This window comes from Macaca fascicularis, chromosome 16 (assembly GCF_037993035.2).
Source record: "Macaca fascicularis isolate 582-1 chromosome 16, T2T-MFA8v1.1".
Classification (NCBI taxonomy): domain Eukaryota; kingdom Metazoa; phylum Chordata; class Mammalia; order Primates; family Cercopithecidae; genus Macaca; species Macaca fascicularis.
The window spans coordinates 88,088,118-88,104,940 of NC_088390.1; the positions used below are offsets into that span (position 1 = coordinate 88,088,118).

General features: G+C 55.9%; 2 protein-coding genes across 3 annotated transcripts; one reads left to right on the forward strand and one right to left on the reverse strand.

Moving 5' to 3' along the window:
- Positions 1-1,579: 1,579 nt before the first annotated feature.
- OXLD1 (oxidoreductase like domain containing 1) lies at positions 1,580-3,243 on the reverse strand. Its single transcript, XM_005585248.5, has 2 exons — positions 3,168-3,243; positions 1,580-2,161 (listed from the first exon to the last, which is right to left on the reverse strand). The coding sequence occupies exons 1-2, from the start codon at positions 3,225-3,227 to the stop codon at positions 1,742-1,744; spliced, it is 480 nt and encodes a 159-aa protein (XP_005585305.1). The 5' UTR covers positions 3,228-3,243; the 3' UTR covers positions 1,580-1,741.
- A 128-nt stretch (positions 3,244-3,371) lies between these two features.
- On the forward strand, positions 3,372-11,524 carry CCDC137 (coiled-coil domain containing 137). Of its 2 annotated transcripts, none has more exons than XM_074020941.1 (6): positions 3,372-3,805; positions 4,770-4,903; positions 7,196-7,424; positions 9,038-9,120; positions 9,349-9,428; positions 9,769-11,524. In XM_074020941.1, the coding sequence occupies exons 2-6, from the start codon at positions 4,846-4,848 to the stop codon at positions 9,976-9,978; spliced, it is 660 nt and encodes a 219-aa protein (XP_073877042.1). In that variant the 5' UTR covers positions 3,372-3,805; positions 4,770-4,845; the 3' UTR covers positions 9,979-11,524. The 2 variants fall into 2 exon arrangements, with proteins under 2 accessions (XP_073877042.1, XP_005585304.3); XM_005585247.4 differs by having other exon boundaries at positions 3,372-3,526.
- The last annotated feature ends 5,299 nt before the right edge of the window (positions 11,525-16,823 follow it).

The window sequence follows — 16,823 nt, forward strand, 5'->3', positions numbered from 1 at the left end:
TTTTTTTTTTTTTGAGATGGAGTCTCTATCTGTCACCCAGGCTGGAGTGCAGTGGTACGATCTCAGCTCACTACAAGCTCCGTCTCCCGGGTTCACACCATTCTCCTGCCTAGGCGCCCACCACCATGCCCGGCTAATTTTTGAATTTTTAGTAGACAGGGTTTCACCATATTAGCCAGGATGGTCTCGATCTCCTGACCTCGTGATCTGCCCGCCTCAGCCTCCCAAAGTGCTGGGATTACAGGCTTGAGTCACCGCGCCTGGCTGGTTTTTTTTTTTTTTTTGGAGATGGAGTCTCGCTCTGTCACCCAGGCTGGAGTGCAGTGGCGCAATCTCAGCTGACTGCAACCTCCGCCTCCCAGCTTCAAGCAATTCCTCCTCAGCCTCTGGAGTATCTGGGACTACAGGTGTGTGCCACCATGCCCCACTAACTTTTGTATTTTTTTTTTGAGATGGAGTCTTGCTCACTGTTGCCCAGGCTGGAGTGCAGTGGTGTGGTCTCGGCTCACTGCAACCTCTGCCTCCCAGGTTCAAGCAATCCTCCTGCTCCCAAGTAGGTGGGATTACAGGCACCCGCCACTGTGCCCAGCTAATTTTTGTAATTTTAGTAGAGAAGGGGTTTTCTCATGTTTGGCCAAGCTGGTCTCAAACTCCTGATCTCAGGTGATCTGCCCACCTAGGCCTCCCAAAATGCTGGGATTACAGGCGTGAGTCACCATGCCTGGCCACATCCTGCTGCTCTTACCAACTCCCTTGGGAGCTGCGGCTGAACGAGCCAGAAGAACTGGTTCCAGGTAGTGCTTGGGCCACTGAGGGCTGATCTGCAGCCTCTGCCAGGCTGGTGGAAGGGCACCCGAGGACGCCTGCCAGGGACTGATGTACCTGGACAGACGGGCACTTCCAGGCTGCCTGTGGGCTTCTGTGACTGTCAAAGGCTTTGCCACAGCGACTCCATGAGATCAGATGGCCTTCCTTTTGCTGCACACTGACAGCAAGCAGAGAAGGCCTTTGCCAGGACTTGGGGGAAGCTAGGACCTGGCCTGGAAGGGGCGCTGGGGTCACTGTCATTTGACCGTTCAAGGAAAAAGGGTCTTATTTATTTATTTTTTTGAGTCAGAGTGTTGCTCTGTCACCCAGGCTAGAGTGCAGTAGCACAATCTCAGCTCACTGCAACCACTGCCTCCTGGGTTCCTCAGCTTCCTGACTAGCTGGGATTACAGGCGTCTGCCACCACACTTGGTTAATTTTTGTATTTTTAGTAGAGACGGGATTTCACCATGTTGGTCAGGCTGGTCTCGAACTCTTGACCTCGTGATCTGCCCACCTAGGCCTCCCAACGTGCTGGGATTATAGGTGTGAGCCACCGTGCCCAGCCGGGGGTCTTATTTTACCCTCATAGCAGAGTGATGGCTGCAAGGGCTCCGGAGATGCATAATACTGACCTGGACCTGCTCGCTTTCAAGATGCAACACAGGCCTTACAGACAACTACACAAAAGCCTCCTGTGGAGGCTGGAGCAGTGGCAGTTCTGGTTGGCAGACACACTGCCAAAAAAACTACCCCCAAAACAAAAGCCTCCTGTGAAACCACCGTAGAGAATTTATTTTTTTCTCAGGTGAAGTCAATAAATAATTCTTCCCATTCCCATTGGATACAAGGAGTCTGTGAGGGGGTGTGAAGGAAGGAGGCTGCGGCTATGTCCCGGACTCTTTCCTGGGGGAGGGAGTCCAGCAGGGCTGGCTCAGCCTCCACACCTAGTGTGAAGTCGGATCTCCATCCTGAGGAAGGCCTTGAGGTTCTCGTCAGCCACGTGCTCCTCCAGGGCAGCCAGGGCCCGCTCCCCACCGTCCTGGAAGTGCTGCAGGAGCCTGTCCGCATACTCCACCCACACACAGTTGGGGCAACCACTCATGCAGCAGTTTGTGGGTGGCTGGAGCTCAGGTGGCAGAGGGTACTGAGGTTCTGAAGGGCCCTCGCTGGGCAGCGAGGCCTTGGGTGGCCTGGTGCTGTCTGCACCTGCTTGGGAGCCCACCTCTATGTGGTCTTTCCCGAATTTTCTGCGCCCATCAGGGGCTTGCACTCCGGGATGGTGCCTCTGAAGAAAGCTGCCACCTCCAGGAAGCCTCTTGCTGCAGTCTGGGCTGGAGAGCGGGGGAGCCCCCTAAGGATGCAGACAAACATGTGACTCTCCAGGAAGCTGGTGAGGCCTGGTCTACCCCTAGCAGAGAGGACATTTCAGCTCTCCTGTCATTGGGCAAGTGGCTCCAGGTCCTCAGCTTTTTCACTTTCTGTGACTTTAGACATGTTATTTCACCTCTCCAGACTCAGTTTCCCTGCTGTGCAATGGATATGGCACGGTGTGATTTACAAGAAGTGCCAGGATCAGGGCACGGCGCCGGGTGTGCACTCCAGCAGATGGTGGGGGTGGGGGAGGCACTTGCCACCTCCAGCTAAGACGACTGCTCTGTGGACAGGAGCACGGGGGAGGTATAACCCTGTAAGCTCCTGGCCAGCCCAGCACCTCTCTACCAGTATAATCAAGCCCCGCCACCCTCCTCTGAGAGACCAACCAGAAGAATCACACCACCCTTTATCCAAGTTTCCCTGTCACAAAGCCCAGGCCTCTCAGGTCCCTGTCATCCCAGCGTGAAGGTCCTATAGGCAGCCTTCCCTCGCTCCCCTGCTCTGTCTACCCAGGATCACGGACCGACACGCTACCAACTTCACTTATTTCTCTAACTAGTCCTGCGAGGAGCATCATCAGCTCCGTGTCCACGGCCAGTCCCCACAGCCCAGGACTCGCACACAGTAGGAGCTCGGCAGATACTGATAAACAGGAAAGTGGCCGTTCACCGGGCTGCTTCCCCTCCCGGGACTAAGCGGCCCCTCCACAGATGAGGGGAGGGGAGGGAAGGGCAGGGGAGGGGAGGGAAGGGCAGGGGAGGGGAGGGAAGGGCAGCGGAGGGGAGGGAAGGGCAGCGGAGGGGAGGGAAGGGCAGCGGAGGGGAGGGAAGGGCAGCGGAGGGGAGGGAAGGGCAGCGGAGGGGAGGGAAGGGCAGCGGAGGGGAGGGGAAGGGAGGGGGGCTCCTTCCAGCACGTGCGGGCCGCTGGACAGCGGCCTCTTGGATGTACCCTTCAGTGCTCCCCGGACCCCTCCCGGTACTTGCCGAGCCACGGGCCGCGGCGGCTACCGCCCGGCCTCCCCGGACTACGCTCCGCAGCAGCATCGCCCTGACAGTGAGCGGCGGGCGTTCCAGCCAATCCCGGACCTTCAGGAAGTCGCGCCGCTCCAGCGAGCGAGGGGCTGAGCGCAGGAAGCGGAAGTGCCCATCGGTGGCGGAACCGTGCAGGAAGGCGGAAGTGGCTTCCCTAGGGAAGTTCCCGGAGTGGAGATGGCGCGAGCTGGACGCGGTGCAGCGGTGCCCAGGGCGCAGGCGGGTCCTGGGAGTCCCCGGCGGGCACGGCGGCGGCAGCAAGTGCAGCCGCTGGGGAAGCAGCGCCCAGCCCCGTGGCCCGGGCTTCGCAGGTGAGTGCGCTGCCCCGCGAGGCCGCTGCACTTCCCCTAGGAAGGAGACGCCTAGAAGGCTCCCTCCCGGACACCCTAGGGAGCATTCGCTCTGACGCCTTTCCCAGGCGGGGCTCAGTGCTGTCCTCTGCGCCCGCGCCCCACCAGGATCGGTTGAATGAATGGAGGCGCGAGGGAGTCCCAGGTTTTGCCTTTACCGCGTCCCACTGTCCCGTCTTTGCGGTTCTGGACGAGGTTTTCACGCGTGTCCGTATGAAGAGACCACCAAACAGGCTTTGTGTGAGAAATAAAGCTTTTTATCACCTGGGTGCAGGCGGGCTGAGTCCGAAAAGAGAGTCAGCGAAGGAAGATAGGGGTGGGACCGTTTTATAGGATTTGGGTAGCTAAAGGAAAATTATAGTCAAAGGGAGTTGTCCTCTGGCGGGCAGGGCTGGGGGTCACAAGGTGCTCAGTGGGGGAGCTTTTTGAGCCAGGAGAAGGAATTTCACAAGGTAATGTCAACAGTTAAGGCAAGGACCGGCCATTTTCACCTCTTTTGTGGTGGAATGTCATCAGCTAAGGCAGGAACAGGCCATTTAAATTTCATTTGTTTTGTGATTCTTCAGTTACTTCAGGCCATCCAGATGGATACGTGCAGGTCACAGGTGATACAGTGACTTGGCTTGGGCTCAGAGGCCTGACAGAGGTCAGGGCAGAAAGGCCTCCTGGGCTTTCGGAGTGCCTTTCAGCCTCGCGTCCTGTGAGGAAGCGGTTCAGGGACAGCCACTGAGTGAGACCGAGAGGAAAGATCCCTGCTCCCTGGACTGGCTCGCACCACAGAAGCCAGATGTGGCCTTGTAGATTCCTTTTTTTTTTTTTGAGACAGGAGTCTCGCTCTGTCCCCCAGGCTGGAGTGCAATGGCGCCATCTCAGCTCACTGCAAGCTCCGCCTTCTGGGTTCGCGCCATTCTCCTGCCTCAGCCTCCCGAGTAGCTGGGACTACAGTCACCCGCCACCACGTCCGGCTAATTTTTTTGTATTTTTAGTACAGATGGGGTTTTACTGCGTTAGCCAGGATGGTCTCGATCTCCTGACCTCGTGATCCGCCCGCCTCGGCCTCCCAAAGTGCTGGGATTACAGGCGTGAGCCACCACGCCCCGCCCACCCCTGTAAATTCTATTGCCAGACCCAATTATTGTTTCTCTTATTGATTCTGCTTATGCTTTACTTGCAACGGGTCTCACTCACGTGTTCTTCCTCCCAGCAAAGAGAAGAAGAAAGTGAACTGCAAGCCCAAGAACCAGGATGAACAGGAGATCCCTTTCCGTCTCCGGGAGATTATGAGGAGCCGCCAGGAGATGAAAAACCCGATCAGTAACAAGAAGAGGAAGAAAGCAGGTGTGTGCAGGCCCATACTGGGCGGCAGTGAAGCTTTGTGTGTCTCAACCCGCCCAATCGCCCAAATACTTCAGAACGTTTCAGGCAGAGGAAATATGCCAAGACCCAGTGCTCAGAAGGTGGGGGGAGTGTGGACAAAACCAAAGTAGTGGCTGGCAGCGGGTGGCGCTGTGGTTCCAGAGGAGGCTTGGAAGGAGGCTGTGGGGTGGGCGGGGAGCACCCGTTACGGGGCCTCAGGAGCCAGGCTAAGGAGTGGCGTTTTTTTCCCCCCAAAAGTTGCGAAGATCCATCAGAGTTTTTAGCAGGGCATGGCCAATTCATGTTTACTGTAAGCAAAACAAGGTCACCGAGTGGCGATGCAGCGAGCAAGAGTGGACTTGGCAGGTGTCAGCACTGCTGCCAGGGAGAAGCCATGGTTCTTCGGACAAGAGTGCTGAAGCCATGGTAGAGAGAAGTGGGTGGAGTCTGGAGCCGAAGGAGGAAATTCGATCAGGCCCCTCTGAGAAGTCTGCCTTCCTCCCCCAAGTCTGGGTAGGGTGGCCACATGTCCCACCATTGCAACCCAGAGGTAACCACTCTGGGCACGTTGGGAAACGGTGTCCATTGTGTGTATATTTTGGATATAGACACATTTCTCTTCCCAGACGTGGGACTGATTTTACAGCAAAGCTGTTTTATAATTTGTGTATAAACTGTAGGCTTCTCGTTGGGGGTTATATGGCTGCCAACGGGATGGTGAGATAGAGGTGAGGAAGGTGCAGGGAGGAGGCGCACTGGCCTGGGTAGCAGATGGCATATTCTGAACCGTGCTGCGTTGCACTGGCACCTTTGTTTATTTATTTATTTATTGAGATGGAGTCTTGCTTTGTCGCCCAGGCTGGAGTACAGTAGCATGATCTGGGCTCACTGCAACCTCCACCTCCTGGGTTTAAGCAACTCTCGTGCCTCAGCTGCCTGAGTAGCTGGGATTACAGCTGCGCACCACCACACCTGGCTACATTTTTTTGCGTGTTTTTTTTTTCTTTTTTTTTTTAGACAGAGTCTTGGTCTAGCTCAGGCTGGAGTGCAGTGGCACAATCTCAGCTCGCTGCTACCTCTGCCTTCGAGATCCCAGTTCAAGCAATTCTCCTGCCTCAACCTCCCAAGTAGCTGGGATTACAGGCACACACCACCAAGCCCATCTAATTTTTGTATTTGTAGTAGAGACGGGGTTTCACCATGTTAGCTAGGCTGGTTTTGAATTCCTGACCTCAAGTGATTTCCCCACCTCAGCCTCCCAAAGTGCTGGGATTACACGCGTGAGCCACTGTGCCTGGCCTTTTTTTTTTTTGGGAGACAGAATCTTGGCTCACTGCAACCTCCACCTCCCGAGTTCAAGTGAGTCTTGTGCCTCAGCGCCCCGAGTAGCTGGGATTACAGGCCTGTGCCACCACACCTGGCTAGTTTTTGTATTTTTAGTAAAGGCTGAGTTTTGCCATGTTGGCCAGTCTGGTTTCAAACTCTGGCCTCAAGTGATCCGTCCACCTCAGCCTTCCAAAGTGCTGGGATTATAGGTGTGAACCACTATGCCCGGTAATATGCATGTCTTCATATATTTATGAACACAACCCCCTGCCTGGCATTGTCCACTCCTGTGTTCTACACTCTCCTGGCCCGTTCTACACGGCACTGTCCACTCCTGTGTTCTACACTCGCCTGGCCCGTTCTACACGGCACTGTCCACTCCTGTGTTCTACACTCGCCTGGCCCGTTCTACACGGCACTGTCCACTCCTGTGTTCTACACTCGCCTGGCCCGTTCTACACGGCACTGTCCACTCCTGTGTTCTACACTCGCCTGGCCCGTTCTACACGGCACTGTCCACTCCTGTGTTCTACACTCGCCTGTCCTGTTCTACACGGCACTGTCCACTCCTGTGTTCTACACTCGCCTCGGGTCCTGCGCTTGTGTTCACAGTGGTGTCGTAGGTCTGCCCACGTTTCTATGTGTAGCTCCGCTGGGCTTCCTTCAGCAGCTGTGTGGTGGAGTCTGTGGGTGCTCAGAGGAGAATTCATTCAACCAGCCACCTAGGGGTGGACATTTAGGTTGTTTCTGCTTTCCTTTTTCAGCACAGCTGTGCATCCCTGGGGATGCCAGGCTGGACATTCTAGGTCCTCTTCAGCTGCTATCGTTGGGCTGCTTCCAGCCAACCTGGTCTTCCCTTCTTTAGGCTTCGGGAGGGGAAATGAGCATGGGCCACCTGCCTGCCACTGTCTGCCTCGTGTCTCCTCTGAGGCCTCCCTTTGTCCTCAGCCCAGGTGACCTTCAGAAAGACATTGGAGAAGGAGGCAAAGGGAGTGGAGCCCGACATTGCCGTCCCCAAGTTCAAACAGAGGAAGGGGGAGTCCGATGGGGCCTATATGCAGCGCATGCATCAAGAGGCCCAGCACGTGCTGTTCCTCAGCAAGAACCAGGTCCCCCGGCAGCCAGAGGTACAGGCGGCTCCCACGGAGAGGTCTGAGCAGAAAAAAGCAAAAAAAGCGTGAGTGGAGGCAGGAGGGGTCGGGGCCTGCCCCCGGAGCCGGCGGGAGGACATTGGGTTCCCATGATGGCCCCCTGCAGGGACCCTGTTTCGTAGCTATGGGGCAGCCCGGATTCAGGGAAACCAAGCTGGAGCCCTGGGAGTTGGCGAGTCAGATCGTCCAGCTGGGAGCTAGCGAGGGTGTGGCCTCCAGGAGGCTGTGGAACTGAGGACTCTGCGGAGACCTCGCTTGGTCCTTGCTTTTCACAGGAAAAGCTCCAGAAAGCCCTGGCCCTGTGGAAATCCGCCCTTGGGGGGTCGGTCTGAGGGCGACGTGCCCGGGGGTTCTGTTTCCATTGGGGCCCTTCCTGGTCCAAGAGACTCGAGAGCTCTGGCTGTACTGGCTCTGCTGTCCCTGCCGCTCTGTGGCATCTCCTCAGCCTGGCCTTCCTCGACTGTAGAGTGGCCACAAGGTTCAGATGGATTTCTCATTCCGTTCCTAAGGATGGTGGCTGGCAGGAGTAGTAAGCCCACCACAAGCATTAGCTCCTCTGCCCATCCCTGTAGGCAGGATGGGGAGGCAGTTTCAACAAAAGCTTTGTTGAAACAAAAGGTGCGCCTGGCCACACCTTTCTAATTCTCTAAATGCTTTGACCAAGTGCAGTAGCTCACACCTGTAATCCCAGCACTTTGGGAGGCCGAGGCAGGTGGATCACAAGGTCAGGAGATCGAAACCATCCTGGCCAACATGATGAAACCCTGTCTCTACTAAAACACACACACAAAAATTAGCCAGATGTGGTGGTGCGTGCCTGTAATTCCAGCTACCTGGGAGCCTGAGGCAGGGGAATCGCTTGAATCCAGGAGGTAGAGGTTGCAGTGAGCTGAGATCGCGCCACCGTGCTCCAGTCTGGTGACAGAGCACGAGACTCCATCTCAAAAAAAAAAAAAAAGGAAAAAAAAAAACTTTGAAGTTTAGAGAGGTTGCTTTCAGCTCTGTAGATTCCCTGTTTCTGGGCTGTTGTATTACTTACAATTACCTTAGCCAATGAAAGTTCATCCCAGAGAACGTGTCCCAGACACAGCTTAGCACCACAGTGATCTCCAGAGCTGTCGCTGAAGGTGAAGCTTCCAGATTCACAGTGAGGGAGATGTGACACACGATACGTGTCAGGCCCTTTAGACACAGCAGCACCGGGTGGGCTGGATGAGTCTCTGTAGGGGGTCTTTGGCAGCATTCCCAGCCTTCACGCACCAGGTGCCAGTAGCCCCTGCCCATGAGACCGCCTGCGTGTCTGCACACATTGTCAGATGCTCCCTGGGAGGCAGCCGTCCCCGGCTGAGAATCACTGAGGGGACCCCTGAGGGGCCTGCTGGGCTCAGAGCCTCCTTTGGTGGCAGCTATGGTTTGGGGCAGTGAGGGGAGCGGGGACTTGGAGTGGGTGGGGGCAGTCAGGGGAGCCGGGACTTGGAGTGGGTTTGGGGCAGTGAGGGGAGCAGGGACTTGGAGGCAGCCGCCTGTTCTCGGGTCCCTGCTCTGCCACAGAGGATCCTTGTGGGTGGGGCGGCCTCTGCCTCCTCCCTGGGTGGAAAGAGAATTTAGGAATCCGAGTGACATGTGCTTTCTTCCTCAGGTTCCAGAAGCGGCGACTAGATAAAGTCCAACGGAAGAAGGAGGAAAAGGCGGCCGACAGGCTGGAGCAGGAGTTGCTCCGAGGTAGCTCCTCCCAAAGCGATGGTGTCAGCAGTGGTCCGGGCAGGGCCTGGGCACAGGCCTTCTGTTCCCCACCAGCCCTGGCTGCACCTGGGGTCCACAGCCATTAGACCACTGGATGAGTTGGTGTTCTGTCCCAGCCCTATGGGAGGGAGGTGGGCGGGTGGTGGCACTGGGTGTCGGGTGCAGTGGCTGTGGGCAGTGGTCCTCAGTTGTACTCTGCCCTTCCAGACACGGTGACGTTTGGAGAGGTTGTCCTGCAGCCCCCAGAGCTGACTGTCAGGCCCCGGAGGAGTGTAAGCAAGGACCAGGTAAGTGGGGCATGGGGACAACTGAGTCTGTCCCCCAGTGCTGCCAGGGAACAGAAGCCTTGGACAGGCTGGATACAGTGGGTCACACCTGTAATCCCAGCACATTGGGAGGCCAAGGCAGGTGGATCGCTTGAGCCCAGGAGTTGATACCAGCCTGGACAACATAGTGAGATCCTTTGTCAAGAAAAAAAAAAAAATCCTCAGCCACCGTGTGCGCTGTCTGGTGTGTGGCCTGAGAGTGCAGCATTCTCGCTGGCCAGAGAGCTGTTGGTGCTGTGAGGCTTTCTGTGGCGTCCCCTCCTTTCCCAGCCTGTGCCTCACCCTCCCCTCTTTCCCGCAGCCTGGCAGGAGATCGCAGATGCTGAGGATGCTTCTGAGCCCCAGCGGTGTGTCCCAGCCCCTGACCGCCTCCTTGGCCCGCCAGCGGATTGTGGGGGAGGAAAGAGAGCGGGCCGTGCAGGCCTACAGGGTGTTGAAGCAGCGGCGGCGGCTGCTGCACGGGGAGCGACCCCACCTCACTTCCCGGAAGAAGCCAGAGCCGCGGCCGTGATGGAGAGACACCCGGGGCCTGGCCATGCTCCTGGGAAACTGGCACCAGGAGCTGCCACACCTGGGTAGGGGAGAGGCAGGCCATGCCAGCAGTGTGGGGTGGGGCCTCCAGCTACTTGTTTATACGTTGGGCACTAGCGGGTCCACATCCTGCAAGGGGTGAGTGTCCAATGGACGAGGGCCAAGGCCTGGTTGACAGACGGCCCGTGGGGCCCGGTGTCACTCACAGCGCCATGTCTTTGTTTTGAACGTCCATTCTGAGTCTCAGCCCAGGTGCACCTTAGGAAGGGCTGGGTCCCTGTCCCTGAACACCAACTAGTGAGACAGCTGATGAGGCTGGCTCGGTGTGTGACGGAGGCCCTGGGAGTCAGCAGAGCCGAGCGCACAGTGCACATCAGGCAGAGCAGGCCACGGGCAGGGAAGACGCTTCGGGGCAGGGCCACTGGGCACATCTGGACCACCTGCAAGGGCTCTGCAGGCGACCATGACTACAGGTCAGTTGTGAGTGGTCCCCACAGAGGCTGCCCACCCAAGGTCTGCTTGGGGTGAAACGTGATGACAACACATACACTAAGGTGGGACCTGGGGACTGGGCACGGTGGCTCACACCTATAATCCCAGCACTTTGGGCAGCCGAGGCAAGTGGATCACCTGAGGTCAGGAGTTCAAACCAGCCTGGCCAACACGGTGAAACCACATCTCTACTAAAAATACACGAAAAGAGAAAAAAAAAACAAACAGTGGGAACAGGGCTGTCACCTACCTCAGAGGGCTCAGAGAGCCGGGAGGCCCAAAGTGGCTGGAGAAAGTAAAGGAAAAATCCTGGCCTGAGCTCGGGGTCACAGAGTGGGGCCCAGGGGAGTTCCTGCTGAGGGCAGGGCCTTGCCAGGCTTCAGTCTCCATCCAGTGCCAAAGGAGGGAGGCCCAGGCTGTCAGCATTTCCAGATGAGGGCAGAAGGGAGAGGCTTAAACCCAAGTCACACATCCAGCAATGGAGTCCGACTGCCCAGCACCGTCTAGGGAGTGAGGAGCGCCTCTGCCTGGCTGTCAGCCAACCATCTGGGAAGTGAGGATTGCCTGGGTCCATCCACCGCCAACCATCTGGGAAATGAGGAGTGCCTCTGCCGGGCCGCCAACTGTCTGGGAAATGAGGAGCACCTCTGCCCGGCCACCAACTGTCTGGGAAGTGAGGAGCGCCTCTGCCCGGCCACCAACTGTCTGGGAAATGAGGAGTGCCTCTGCCCGGCCACCAACTGTCTGGGAAATGAGGAGTGCCTCTGCCCGGCCACCAACTGTCTGGGAAATGAGGAGCGCCTCTGCCCGGCCACCAACTGTCTGGGAAATGAGGAGCGCCTCTGCCCGGCCGCCAACTGTCTGGGAAGTGAGGAGCGCCTCTGCCCGGCTGCTGCCCCACTGTCTGGGAAGTGAGGAGCGCCTCTGCCCGGCCGCTGTGCAACCTTCCAACTGTGAAGTGACAGCCTTGTATGTGATCTTTTCTGTCTTCCCCAAGTTTGCATTTTCGACATTAAAGTTTACCTTTTAGTTAGTTTTAATGTGGAGAATAGATATTTAAAGTCAGGGCTGTTTTCCTCTTATGGACGTGTTTCTGTCGGATGAATGGTTTTCCCACCTTGTGATGTACCGGGTGGCCCCAGCCCTGGCGTTGGCATGTTGGTTTTGCAGCAGCCAGAACTCAGCCCTAGAGCACATGCAGCAGCTGGAAGGGGGTGGCCTTTCCCTGGGAAAGGGCTGGGGCGGCAGCGGGCGGCACTCCCACTCGCTCGGTGCGTTTGGTTTTGGGCGTGTGTCGGCCCCTGTGTGGCTAAGTGAAGGCGTCCCACAGGGCTGGGAGAGCGCTCATGCTCTCCACTGCATCCACGATTCTCAGATTTCAGCTGCTGGGAGGGAAACCCCTGGTGGTTTTTAGGGCCTCTTTGTTGCCCAGGCTGGGGTGCAGTGGCATAAGCACACTGCAGTCTCAAGCCGGGGCTCAGGTGATCCTCCCACCTCAGCCTCCCAAGTACTTGGGACAACAGGTACTTACCAAAACACCCAAATAATTTTTTGTGCTTTTTGTATAGATGGGGTTTTGGCACATTGCCCAGGCTGGTCTCGAACTTATGGACTCAAGGGATCCACCTGGTTTGGCTGCCCAAAGTGCTGGGGTTACAGGCGTGAGCCACTGTACTTGGCGTTTTTTTTTTCTTTTTTTTTTTTTTTTTGAGGCAGGGCCTTGCTGTCACCTTGGCAGGAATGCAGTGGCATGCTGGTCTCAAAGTCCTGGGCTTAAGAGGTTAGCCTGCCTTGACTTCCGTCAGTGCTGGGGTTTCAGGAGAGGCCAGCTCACCCCTCCTGCTTTTCTTTTTTTTTTTTGAGATGGAGTTTTGTTCTTGTTGCCCAGGTGGGAGTGCAATGGCACGATCTTGGCTCACCACAACCTCTGCTTCCCAGCAGCCAACCTTATCACACATTTATTAATGTGATTTTTTTTTGAGGAAAAAATATTAATGATGTAATTTCACATACTATATAATACTATCTGAAGGGGGCCAGCCCCTCCACACCTGTGGGTGTTTCTTGTCAGGTGGGACGAGAGATTGAGAAAATAAATAAGAGACAGAGACAAAGTATAGAGAAAGAACAGTGGGCCCAGGGGAACGGCACTCAGCATATGGAGGACAGAGGACAGTGCTGGCACTGGTCTCTGAGTTCCCTCAGTATTTATTGATCACTCTCTTTACCATCTCAGAGAGGGGGATGTGGCAGGACAATAGGGTAATAGTGGGGAGAGGGTCAGCAGGAAAACATGTGAGCAAAGATCTCTGTGTCATAAATAAGTTTAAGGAAAAGTGCTGTGCTTTGATGTGCAGGTACACAAACATCTTGGTGCATTAAAGAGCAGTATTGCCGCTAGCATGTCTCACCTCCAGCCGTAAGGCAGTTTTCTCATATCTCAGTAAATAGAACATACAATCGGGTTTTACACCAAGACATTCCATTCCCAGGGATGAGCAGGAGACAGATGCCTTCCTCTTTCACTCATCCTCCTCAGCACAGACCCTTTATGGGTGTCGGGCTGGGGGACGGTCAGGTCTTTCCCTTCCCACGAGGCCATATCTCAGGCTATCATATGGGGAGAAATCTGGGACAATACCCGGCTTTCCTGGGCAGAGGTCCCTGCGGCCTTCCTTCCGCAGTGCATTGTGTCTCTGGGTACTGAGTTTAGAGAATGGCAATGACTTTGAGCAAGCATACGGCCTTCAAGCACTTTTTTAACAAAGCACATCCTAGCCGGGCGCGGTGGCTCAAGCCTGTAATCCCAGCACTTTGGGAGGCCGAGACGGGCGGATCACGAGGTCAGGAGATCGAGACCATCCTGGTGAACACGGTGAAACCCCGTCTCTACTAAAAAATACAAAAAAACTAGCCGGGCGAGGTGGCGGGCGCCTGTAGTCCCAGCTACTCGGGAGGCTGAGGCAGGAGAATGGCGGGAACCCGGGAGGCAGAGCTTGCAGTGAGCTGAGATCGCGCCACTGCACTCCAGCCTGGGCGACAGAGCCAGACTCCATCTCAAAAAAAAAAAAAAAATACAAAAAAACTAGCCGGGCGAGGTGGCGGGCACCTGTAGTCCCAGCTACTCGGGAGGCTGAGGCAGGAGAATGGCGTAAACCCGGGAGGCGGAGCTTGTAGTGAGCTGAGATCTGGCCACTGCACTCCATCCAGCCTGGGTGACAGAGCGAGACTCTGTCTCAAAAAACAAAAAAACAAAAAAAACACAAAGCACATCCTGCACAGCCCTAAATCCATTAAACCCTGAGTCAACACAGCATGTGTCTGCAAGCACAGGGTTGGGGCTAGGGTTACAGATTAACGGCATCTCAAGGCAGAAGAATTTCTCTTAGTACAGAACAAAATGGAGTTTCTTATGTCTACTTTCTGCATAGACACAGTAACAGTCTGATCTCTTTTCCCCACAGCTATCCTTTGATTAGCATTTAGTTTCATGGGAACTCCAAACCGTTAAAGACAATTCAGGCCAGCTGTGGTGGCACCGTGCCTGTGGTCCCAGCTACTCGGGAGGCTGAAATGAGAGGATCATTCAAACCTGAGAGGTCAAGGCCACCCCACCGTCTGGGAAGGGAGGAGTGCCTCTGCCTGGCCGCTGCACCGTATGGGCCTGTGAGCTGTGATTGTACCTCTGCACTCCAGCCTGGGCTGTAACAGAGCAAGACCCCCAACTCTAAAACAGAAAAGAAAAACAATTCATATGCAGGTGCTACATCTGTGCTGAGAAGAGCCCACAGGCAGAGATGACTCACAACAGTGGGGTCCTCAACAGCATCAGTTTTCCCAGACTCAGGAGTGAAGTGGGCTCGGCATGTGCACTGATGGGGGGTCCAGCGTGCCTGGGCCCAGAACAGCTGCTGAGTGCAGGGACCCTAAAGTCGGGTGGGGGTCTGGGTGACAAGGCCAGGGGAGTCCCCAGCACCCCTCATCCACCCCACAGGACACCCCAATTGACACTGTGTGCCAGCAAAGTGGGGACCTGATGGTTTTGGGAACGTGGGTCATTCAAAGTGGCCTGCAGCACCCGGCCTGCCAGGAGCAGGCAAGGAGGGTCCTTATCCGCCCATCCCGAGACTGTCCTCCCGTGGCGTCATGCCACGCCTGCGTAGGGCTCCCTGGCTGGAACCCACCCTTGAAAACCACCTGAGGAGGTGCCAGAGTGTGGCTGCCAGCTCCAGACCACGTTGGCTCCACCTGCCTGGAACCCAGCTACCACCAGCGCTGGCTGGGAACATAGGCTTGTGGTCTCCTCCGGGTCTTGGAAATCTGTACCCTTAGGACTCATTCAGGATCAGCATGTCCAGCACCAAGGATTTCTTCAGAAAAGGTACCTCCTCCCAACTAACAACGTTCCTCCAAGCAAGCTGGGAAGCGCAGCCCACCGGCCTCCAGCTGGGTGGCCACAAGCACCTCAGGCTGCCACCTTGTGTTTTCATGCCTCACAGCAAAAATCACGGTGGGTTATTTCTTTTCAATTTTTTTTTTTAGCGACTGAGTCTCGCTCTGTCGCCCAGGCTGGAGTGCAGTGGCTCTATCTCAGCTCACTGCAAGCTCCGCCTCCTGGGTTCACGCCATTCTGCTGCCTCAGCCTCCCGAGTAGCTGGGACTACAGGCGCCCACCACCATGTCCGGCTAATTCTTTTGTATTTTTAGTAGAGACGGGGTTTCACCGTGTTAGCCAGGTCTCGATTGCCTGACCTCATGATCCACCCACCTCGGCCTCCCAAAGTGCTGGGATTACAGGCATGAGCCACTGTGCCCGGCCCCTTGGTGGATATTTCTTCCCAGTTATGCCCTGAGCCAAATGTTGAGCTTTTCTGCCCAGGAAGGGCAAAATTCTAGCACAGACAGTCGTGCAACCCGAGGGGTGGTCGGGGTTCTCGCTGCCTGCCCTTGGCCACGGGGCAGGCTGGTCTACACAGCAGGGGGATGTTTCCAGGGTTGAAGCTTCCCCCACCCAGTCCTGAACACATCGGGTGCCAGAGCATCTGTGTTCCCGCAAGGCCACGTGGGCCACACGACTTCCAAAGGTCCTCGAGGCGGAAGTGCGCCGGTTTCATTCTGAACATGCTGCTCTAACACACAGCCCTGCTGAGCCACAGGAGGAGCAGATACTGTGAGCATCTGGCTGTTGATGGTCAAGAGCCTGGGCGTTCAGGGAAGACTCCAGAACTCCTAACTCTTGCTAACCTTACATCTGGGATTCTTACACCCTCAGCTGAAGAACTCAATGAATTTCAGCTTTGAAGAGGTTCTTCTAACACTTGGCCATTTCTTTTTCTTTTTTTTGAGATGGAGTCTCACTCTGTCGCCCATGCTTGAGTGCAGTGGCGCGATCTTGGTTCACTGCAAGCTCAGCCTCCCGAGTTGCTGGACTACAGGCACCCACCACCACACCCGGCTAATTTTTTGTATTTTTAGTAGAGACGGGGTTTCACTGTGTTAGCCAGGATGGTCTTGATGTCCTGACCTTGTGATCCGCCTGTCTCCGCCTCCCAAAGTGCTGGGATTACAGGCGTGAGCCACCGCACCCGGCCTTCTTTTTCTTTTTTTTTTTTTTGAGATGGAGTCTCACTCTGTCGCCCAGGCTGGAGTGCAGTGGTGCAATCTCAGCTCACTGCAAGCTCTGCCTCCCGGTTTTACATCATTCTCCTGCCTCAGCCTCCCGCGTAGCTGGGACCACAGGTGCCCACCACCACGCCCAGCTAATTTTTGGTATTTTTAGTAGAGACGGGGTTTCACCGTGTTAGCCAAGATGGTCTCGATCTGCTGACCTCGTGATCCACCCACCTCGGCCTCCCAAAGTGCTGGGATTACAGGCTTGAGCCACAGCGCCTGGCCAACACTTGGCCGTTTCAACCAGACTTTGCTAAAGTCCTCTAAAATTGGGGGACTGAAAGGCAATTACTTGGATCACAAGTTGCCTGTGACATCTGCAAGGACCTGCTGTTAGGGCTCATTAAACCCCAAAGTATGGCACCTTGGCATGCAGAGTGCTCTGACCCAGAGGAGACTGGAAGGCCTCAGAAGCCAGGTCTTTGTCTTTCCCTCCTGGTTCCTGCCCATTTTTCTCCCCCAAAGTGAGTCCCAGAAACCACCATTCTTTTTCCCCACGGCAGGTCATAGAAACTAGAACTCCTCTCCCCCAAAGCCAGCCATAAAACCTAGCAAGGTCGCTCTCTCCGTTCTCCCTGGAAGATCCTCATTCCCGAGGGTTCCTGCCCCATCCCCAGGGGAAGGGGAATTGTACAGTGCGGCCTTGCTGGGTTTCCCCAGTTA

What these genes read in the sequence shown, in the direction of transcription:
- OXLD1 (XM_005585248.5), bottom strand. Translation starts at nt 3,227, where the DNA reads ATGCTGCTGCGGAGCGTAGTCCGGGGAGGCCGGGCGGTAGCCGCCGCG. An exon ending in CCGCCGCGGCCCGTGGCTCG is followed by an intron (nt 2,162 to 3,167) that starts GCAAGTACCGGG and finishes CTGCATCCTTAG; the next exon opens with GGGGCTCCCCCGCTCTCCAG.
- CCDC137 (XM_005585247.4), top strand. Translation starts at nt 3,393, where the DNA reads ATGGCGCGAGCTGGACGCGGTGCAGCGGTGCCCAGGGCGCAGGCGGGT. An exon ending in CCGTGGCCCGGGCTTCGCAG is followed by an intron (nt 3,527 to 4,769) that starts GTGAGTGCGCTG and finishes TCTTCCTCCCAG; the next exon opens with CAAAGAGAAGAAGAAAGTGA. An exon ending in CAGAAAAAAGCAAAAAAAGC is followed by an intron (nt 7,425 to 9,037) that starts GTGAGTGGAGGC and finishes TTTCTTCCTCAG; the next exon opens with GTTCCAGAAGCGGCGACTAG.